We start from the raw sequence: 8845 nt of genomic DNA, 5'->3' as shown, positions 1-8845 counted from the left end.
AATCTCAGAGCCTCAGAGCTGTCTTCAGATATGTCTTCAATGTCATTATGTTTGCTGCTTTCTTTGTTCACTCAATAATTCCAGGAAAAATTCATTTCGGGCTTACCTGTGGGCCAGGTGCCATGTGGTGCTGGACATTCTTGCTGTGTTCTCCCGATAACCAAACTGCTCTGTGGCTTGGTGTGAGGTCATCTGGTGCAGGGTGGGGAGTTTTGCAGATCAAAAATCAGAAAATCTGGGTTCTGCTCTCAGCACTGTGTTCCTGGGCAGTTTATTTCTTCTGAACCTTGGGCCTTCTTCCATGAAGTAGGGGGATTAGACCTTCAGGAGTTTTGGAGCCAAAAGGGTTCTTCTCCGTGGACATGTCTTCTCCACTTTCACGTCATCTGGGCAGGCTCCTGTCAGATGAAGTTTGAAACAAAGGCAGCAGCTGGACCTGGAGTCTGTGGCTGCTCCAGATGGTTCTCTTTATCAGCACGTGGGAAATCCTAGAGATGTCACCCACACCTACCACATCCCTGTTGAGAGTGTGGCATTGGGCAGGGCATGGAGGAGCCAGGGCTGTCCTTGCTCCCAAGAAGCTGCTGGTTCAGTGGGGAGCTCTGTGCAGTGACGGACTGTAATGCAAAGCTTGTATGAAACAGCCCTGCAGGGCATCCACATAGTACTGTGGGAGTGACACGGGGACGTGTCTTCATTAAGGAGGGCTTCCTGAGCTAGGGGACTTCTGGGATTTTCTTGAATGTTGGGAGGGAGAAAGCTTCACCTGCTAGGAGTAGTTTTTAGAATGAAAATGGGGAGGAGAGCTGGGGGAGGAGGATAAGGCAGGGCAGCCGGGGGAGAAGGAAAAAAGCAAACAGTGAGGCCATGAGAGCTGTGCTGGCTGCCTGGCACACAGCAGAGTCCCCGGCGATGCTTTCTAAGCGAGTGGACAGTGAAGGGTTGGTGCCACAGAAGAGGTGCGTCCTCGACAGAAGCTGCTCTTCAGCCTGAATAGAGCCCAGAAAGGGGTCCAGGTTCTGATGATGATCTAGTCTAGATTCCAGAACACTCGAGGCAGGCAGAACTGCAGAACTCAGAGCCTGATTTAGTGAACAATTTGTACAGTCCCATGGGTTGAGTTTTTTCTATGAAGCTATCTATGCTGCTAATAATGTAGCTGAAAGATGTGCTAGATACAGCATTTGGGGAAAATGAAGTACCCATCTTAGGGGGTAATGGCATTGTGAAAACCGTATTATTTCTACTGCAGAGAACAATTTTAAGCCTGTGCTAATAGATTAAGCTACTAGAGTGATCATTTTGAACAAAGAGACTGGTTGAGAGCTATACAGCCAGCCAGCCTTAGATTGATTGGGATGCATAAAGAGCCATCATTTAATCCTATCAATCTGTGACATGTAATACCTTTAGTCACTGTCACATACACCCACTAGGAAGGTCTCTGGACTTCGGTCATACAGACTAAAGTCCAGCTTTTGCCCCTTTCCATCTGTTTGACCTTATCAGCACCACACTCTCCCGAGTGAGCCACGGGCCGGCCCTGATCTGTTTGACCTTAGATGACTCACTAGGCCGTTTGGAGCTCCAGTGTCTGCATTTGTAAAATGGGAACAGAAACGTTCAAGCCACAAGAGGTTGTGTGTGAATAACTGGGATGAGGCATGGGAGAGTGTTCAATAAACTGCAAGGGGCTGAGTAGACCTTGGGCTCTCTGGGAGCAGGAAAGCAAGTGCATGGTTTGTAGAAACTGCATAAAAGCAGACAGTGTGAGCACATAACACTTGAGGTGTGTGAAGGGCGTGGGCTCTTTGCAGAAAGCCTCATAAGCCCCTTCTGTAAAGCAACATGCTACCCCTTGTTAATGCTCTTTATATAATGTTCACAAATTAGCTTTAGGGTTTCTGTACAGGCAACATCTTCAGGGCTGACAGAGCCACTCACGAAAGCTCATGAGAGTATAGACGGGGCCCAGCAGCAGGCAGGAGCCTTGGGTGGTCATGAGGTATATTTCTGCTGCTCTGTAGAAAAGATAGAGCAGCAGCATGCAGCCCCGTTCTACCTGTGCTGTTCAAGAAGCGAGCTCTTTGCAGGACTTCTGTGAAGTGACCATTTCCCGTTGCCTGCACCATTCTTTCTGGTGAATTAAGGCCAGATGATCATATTTGGAAGCCTTATTGTACTCTGATCATTAACGGGTGAATTTAGTGGTGATTCTGTTGGACAAGCCCTGGAGCTGGAAATAGAAAGAACAAAACAAATGGAAAAAGGGTTGTCTTTAAATAAACTTAATATTTGGAAAAGAAATATGAGCAAATTAACGTAAATATTTAGATAGTGAGAGAAGCATAATCCTGAGTGAGTCTTCCCATGTTAGGCAAGTTTTGATTCATGAGGGGCCACAGATGGGATGACACAGGGCAATCTTTTTTCAAATGCTTCAAAGTCTTTGTAAAATAATAGCTCGACCTCTCAGCTGATGATCAAGGCTCTTCAAGATCTGATTGCAACTTCATTTCAGGCCTCATCTGCCACTTCTGCCCCAGCACTCCCTCTCTCCTGTGACTTGTGCATAGCCCGGTTTGTGTGTCATTTGACAAACTTCCCTGAGTGCTCCCACATACAGACAGGTGTTGGTCTGGAGCTCAGGAGCAGAAGTGCCCAAGGAGCGAGGGACCCAAGGCAGATGTCGAGGATGGAGACCCAGGAGCCCTCCGGGTTTTGTGGTGGGAAGAAGAAGAGCAGTGGGGTCCTGGAATCTGGGGGAGGGCTGGGAGCAGAGCCCAGCAGAATGCTGTGGAAGCAGCCAAAAGGGCAGCTCAGGGAGTAGAGCTGGGTCAGAATCAGCAGCGTCGGACAGCATCAGGCCTTCTAGAAAAGTGGTGATGTTCTGGGAGGTGACCGGTGGCCATGGTGGGGCTGTTGGGCACATGGCTGCTCTTTCTCACTGTCTTCTCTCTGTCTGCCATAGCTTTTACCACCACAGCCCTCTGTGCCAGTACTGCCGCCTTCCACAAGCAGCCCCCAGCCTGTGATGCCACAGAGTTAATTAGCACATTGTTTACCTTTAGCCCAAGCACGTTGCTTTCCACCTTGTCTGTGGGCAGTGGCCAGGTCCCGGTCACAGTGGAAGCTCCTGCTCCTGCTGGCCCTGAGAACTCAGTGTGTGCCCGCCATGCCGCCACGGGAACAGGAGGCTGCAGCCTCGGCTCCTGAAGGGCCTGGCCAGGGCCCGCTTGTCCTCGTGCTTGGCAGTAATTTTAGCCCTGATAATACTTGGGCGTGGTGCCAATAGAGTTGCTAAAAGGACAGGAATTTTTAGCCGGAATTTCTGTCAGTGGAAAAGTTCTGTCAGTGAATACGTTCTCATTTTAGGCGTCAGCTTAGACAATCCTTAGTCCAAATAGTGGCGTCATGTCCCAGAGCATGTCTTAAAGCCTGTGTATTGGTTGATATCACGGATTTGTCTTGTCGTCTGTTTATCTGGAACGTGGTGGGCTTGTTTGCAGAGTTGATGTCCTAGGGACTTGGCATAAATCATCCTCTGTCCTCTCACCCTTTCCTTTGTGTAGAATTTACTGACAGTTAAAAGGAGATAAGATTTGTTGCCTATTCCCTTCCCTTTCCCAGTCTTCTGTCAGATACTCTCTTTCCAAGTGAAATAAATCAGTATTTACTTCTGAAGTCCTGGTTCACGCTACATTTTTCTAGTTAAATGAAATTGCAACAAACACTAAAAGAAGAAAAAAAAGGTCTCGGTTCACTTTGAAAAAACAAATCAGGCTGAATGTATTACAGGTTGAGTATACCTTATCCAAAATTCTTGGGACCAGAAGTGTTTCAGATTTTGGATTTTTTCAGATTTTGAAATATTTGCAGAAAACATACTGGTTGAGTATTCCTAATCCATAAATTTGAAATCCAAAATGCTCCAGTGAGCATTTCTTTTGAGCGTCATGTCTGAGCTCAAAAAGTTTCAGATTTTGAAGCATTTTGGATTTCAGATTTCCAGATTAGGGATGCTCAACCTGTAATGGTTTCTACTCAGAAAAGCTCTCGAGCTTCTGGTGAATTGTATCAGTTCAAATTAAAAGTTCTTTCCAATCCAAAACTTTGGAACCTCTGAAGCCCACCCTGGAGGTGCCCTGTCCATTTTTCTCTCTGAATTATATATGACCCACCTGTTAGCTCTTCCTGCTAACAGCAACTGGAATAATCACAAGCTCGGAATGAGACCCTCCAAGCCACTTGGGCCATCCTCAGAGACAGTGTGGAAACATGACATGTGACAGATGTATGGGGCAGGGAGTAGGAAGCCATCCAGTATCAGTCATGAGCAGGGACAGGGGTCAGAAGTGTCACAAATAGGAGCTTGTGGAGGCTGCCTGAGCAACCCCCCCCCCCTCACGTTGCCTGGGAGTCATTGCCCCTTCTCTCCTTCCTGCCTGGAACCCATCCCCTACCTCCTCCGGTAAGCCCCCTCCATCCCTGACAGCCCCACCTGCCCTGCACTCTGCAGACTCTCCTGGGCTCTGCAGCTCTGCAGTCCAATCACACCCTCTGCAGTCCAGTCGCACCCTCTGTACTGTGCCTGCCCCGAAGACTCTGAGCTCCTGGGGGGGGGACTGTGGTTGTCCACTGTGTTGCAGCCTTAGCAGCCATCATGGTGTCAGACACCTAGTGCATCATTCAACAAGTATTGAGCACTTGCTGTTTGCTGGATATTGAGCTTGGCTCTGGGGAAAGCTGTGACAAGGCAGACACGGCCCTTGTCCTCATGGAGCTTACAGTCTAGTAGTAGCTGATAAAATGACAAAAGTTTTGTTAAATGAATGAATAACTGACAGGCCACAATACCGTCCAGGTAGTAGGTGTTTAAGAAAGTGTTGTTAAGTGTAGAAATGAAGGGATTGGAAGGGCAGTGATGTTATTAGGCACCTACTTTGCATACAGAATCTCTTTAATTCTCCTAGCAGTCCTCTGAAGTAGGCATTTTAGTTCCTGGTTTACAAATGAGAAAACTGAGGGCTGTAGGGAAAAGTATCTTGCCCAGGCCTTTTAGCTAATAAGTGGTGGAGCTGATGTTCAAAACCTGGGTCAGTGCAGGGCAAAGCACCTGCCTTTCCACCTTGCTGTTCAGACCCACCTGGAAATGAATGGGTCTCTCTGACATCTCTCCATGAGTTGAGGACTCTCTCATCCTCCAGCTAATCAATCCTAGGCCCTTTTGCTTTCCTCCTGGGTTTGTTTTTTACCCCTTCACTCATTTCTGCAGCTCTGGGGTCTCAACTCTTTCTGAATCATTCCTGTGTCTTATTTCTTTTCTCAAGATCAAAGATAGTTGTTATTGAAAAAACAGCCCAGAGCTGATATAGTCAGGGATGAGGGGCACTCACAGCAGCTGGAATTTGCCCTTGCTTGGACTCTGCCAGCTGGAGCTACAGAGAAAGGCCTGGCTGTAGAATTCAACAGGTGCCTCCACTGACTGATGCGCCGAGGACTCTCCTGCCCAGCTGTGGCCATGAGTTTCTATCACAGGCCTACTCCCTAAGTAGTCAAGGTGTTGGTTTTGACAGATAACACTTGGGGAGAGTCAGGCTTGAGAGGGCGTCTGCTCATTTCTAGTGTGATATTGAACTTCATACACAGACTTGAGCTTCCAGAGTGTGGGAAAAGACAGAGAACCCAGAATAAACCTAGCCTCTTTACCACCACTAAGTGGACCAGCTATAAATTCCCAGGCCTCCCCCACCCCACCCCACCCCTGATGTTGCTGCAGTAGATAACCCCCACGGTGCCTTCCAACCCTCATTCTTTGGGTAACCCACACCTCTTGGAAGCCCTGGAAGATAACTTGGTGCCAGGAAAAGAGTTTGAGCTTTGGGTTTGAACTTGGGTTCCACAATTTGCCACAGCTGAGGGGCCCTGACTGTGTTGCTTTGCTTCATTGAGGCAAAAATGGGGAAGCATAAGCAAAAGCATTTTTGGAGTCTTATGTGCAGTATGGACAAGCTCCAGGGACGTGCTGGTTGCTCCTTAAGCTGTACTTGTGATTTCGTCGTTATTGGTGGACTTGGAAGTGGGACCTGCGTGACCTTTTTCTTGCCTTCCCACAGGTCACTGATGAGGAGCCCAGCTCCAACCACACGGTCATGATCCAGGAGACCCTCCAGCAGGCCTCCGTGGAGCTGGCTGAGCAGCACCACCTGGTGGTGTCCTCTGACGACGTGGAGGGCATCGAGACAGTGACCGTCTACACGCAGGGTGGAGAGGCCTCGGAGTTCATCGTCTACGTGCAGGAGGCTGTGCAGCCCGTGGAGGAGCAGCCTGCAGAGCAGCTGGCCCAGGAACTCTAGGGAACATGCAGCAGTGACAGCCAAGGGTGGGGCAGCTGGGCTCTGTTGGTCACCCAAGTGTGAGACCCTCCAGCTTGCCTGGCCCACAGTATGGCACTGTCCTCTGCCCTCCTGCCTGGTGGCCCAGATGGAACCCTCCTCGTCTTACCTTGGGTGGGCAAGGAGTTCGGCATCACCAGCAATACAGGACCCCTGTCCCCAGCACAGACACACACACACCCTTACCCTGTATCGTCTGCTTCTGGAAAGCCTTCAGCGTCAACTTCCCTGCACATGCCCCACACCGCATCACCCCTTGCTTCAGGATTCAAACAGAAACTCCCAACCCCCATCAACATCTTCCCTTAATCACTTCCCCAGCTCCTTGACCCTATCTAGGTGCCGAATCTTCATGTGGGGCCACTGTGCAGTCTGGTGAAAGGGGGACAGTCATCACATAGAAAGTTCTGGAATCACCTCTGGGCAGGTTGGGGCAGGTCGGTGGGATTGTCCTGGCTCTGTCTACACAGTCCCACCCTCCTCAGGTATCAATTGAAGGAACCATGATTCATCCCCATCACAGGGTCACATCTTACCATCTTGGAGTTTTTTTGCTCTTGAGAAAAATGCACTTTCCCTGTTTGCCTCCCATTCTAAGGAGGTGAGGGGTGGAATAAAAGCATTCTCTGCCTGACAGGTGCTTCTGTTCTTCACTTAGGTTGGATTGTTCATGTTTCCCCTTCCCAAGTTGAAACTTTGGATTTGCACCTCACATGGAACCACCCCATCCAAGACCCAGGCCCTTAAAGTGCAAATGATGATGCTCTTTCCCCCTCGAAAGCACTTGGGTTTGCTCATTAACCCACTTTTGGAGGTTAATGACTTTCTGTTTCCTGCCACCCAGCATTTGGTTTGCCACCAGCCGGGAAGTGGTGCCCTCTTGTCACTTTGTATTTGGAGGAGCAGTGAACTGACAATCAGAAACCTTCATGACACAGTATCATTTGGCTAAGATTTCCAGTCTGGTGCTCTTGATAAATTCTCTAGATGCTGAGCCCCTGCTGTGTGCATGGCTTTGAGCTCCGAGGGCATGAAGGCAAGTCCTACACTCTGCCCAGGCCTGGGGTCCCTTCACATCTTCACCCACTGTTTGACTCGCTGAGGTCAATATATGTTTCCTCTGAGAAACTCAGGGGGGTTTGTAAGCATGTGCATGTACAGACAGATGAAATGGTAGCTGCACTTTTGAGGAGGGCAGAGTTCACAGCCCCGTGCACTTGGCCCTCACCCAGCAGCGCCTGAGGGCACCTCTTGGGAGAAGCTCAAAAGCTGGGGCTCTAATACCAGAAGGAAGGCGACTTCTTGCCCTAAGCAAGGAAGGGGGGAAGTGCTTCTGGCGTTAAAAGGAAGGACACTGCCCACCTCGGATAAGTTAAGGAAAACTTCCTGGTGGAGGTGGCCTGTGATCAGGGCCTTGTCAACTAGATGGGCTTTGTACTTGCAGGGGTAGGGGTGAGAGGAAGCAGGGAGGGGATTTCAAAGCAGACTAACAGTGGAGCTCACCCCAGGGAGGGTTTATTCCCGGGGGATAACGGTGAGTGATGAGCATTTCCATTTGGTGGGGGTGGCTTTACAGAGCAGGGCAGGAAGGTCAGCCAGAAGCCAGATCCTAGAAGAACAGGGTTGCGGGATGGTGCACACTGATTTTATTCTCTAAACCCTGGGGAGACAGTGGCCATTTGATAGACCTGGGGTGAGGTCTAGGTGGTACTGCAGGAAGAGTCCTCTTGTCCCTGCGTCATTGTGGTCTGTGTTGGGATGGTTGAGCATCCAGATTGGAGGCGGAGAACCTGGGCCCTAACGCAGCTCAGTCACTTTGTAGCCAAGTGACAGTGGCATATTGCTAGAGCTGAGTTTTAGTTTACTCATCTCTGAAATAGGCCTGATGGTAATTGCTGATACCTAAGATTGTTGAGAGTTAACTGAGTGAGGCCTGTGAAGGCATTAGCAGAGTACCTGGCCCACACTCTGTAAATATCAATTATTATTGATATTCCTAGGTGTGGGGACACAAACACGAATATCGCTTAGATTCCTCCCTCAAAGAGGTCATGATGTAGCAGTGGGGAGAGGGCATGGGCGAATAGCAGGAGAAGACTCCCTGAGTGTGCTCAGTGCTCCGAGTGAGGCTGGACAGGGGCCTGCCCTTCCGACTTGTGCACACTGAACTTTTACACTCCCTTCCCAAGTTACTGGGAAGGTAGAAACATAGGAAGTTAAAGAATTGTCGATGTTCCTTGCTGACCATGCCGTTGTGGATACCCAGGCGGGGTGGGGCAGGAGGGCTGGTTCTCCAAGGTTCTTTCCTAGGAGCTGATGCTGGGCTCAGAGGGGAAGCTTTTCTAAGCTACATGGCACAGTCAAGTGGCTATGAAACGGCTTCTCCCTGCTCCTCCCCAGGGTTCCCCCCTCAGACGTTGTTCTCAGATACTTTTTGACTCAACTTGTAT

At 49.6% G+C, this 8845-nt stretch overlaps 1 protein-coding gene across 4 annotated transcripts in view; it reads left to right on the top strand.

The window, feature by feature from the left end:
- The window catches only part of ZFAT (zinc finger and AT-hook domain containing), a 202908-nt gene extending 195879 nt beyond the window's left edge, over window positions 1-7029 (top strand). For all 4 annotated transcript variants that reach the window (XM_063079198.1, XM_063079196.1, XM_063079195.1 and 1 more), the window contains one exon: window positions 6117-7029. In XM_063079198.1, the coding sequence (XP_062935268.1) occupies window positions 6117-6356 (240 nt within the window). In that variant the 3' untranslated portion in view covers window positions 6357-7029. The remainder of the gene's footprint in view (window positions 1-6116) is intronic.
- Window positions 7030-8845: the final 1816 nt, after the last annotated feature.

The sequence above is a fragment of the Cynocephalus volans genome, chromosome 15, assembly GCF_027409185.1.
Source record: "Cynocephalus volans isolate mCynVol1 chromosome 15, mCynVol1.pri, whole genome shotgun sequence".
NCBI lineage: Eukaryota > Metazoa > Chordata > Mammalia > Dermoptera > Cynocephalidae > Cynocephalus > Cynocephalus volans.
This window is presented reverse-complemented; position numbering and strand designations above follow the sequence as displayed.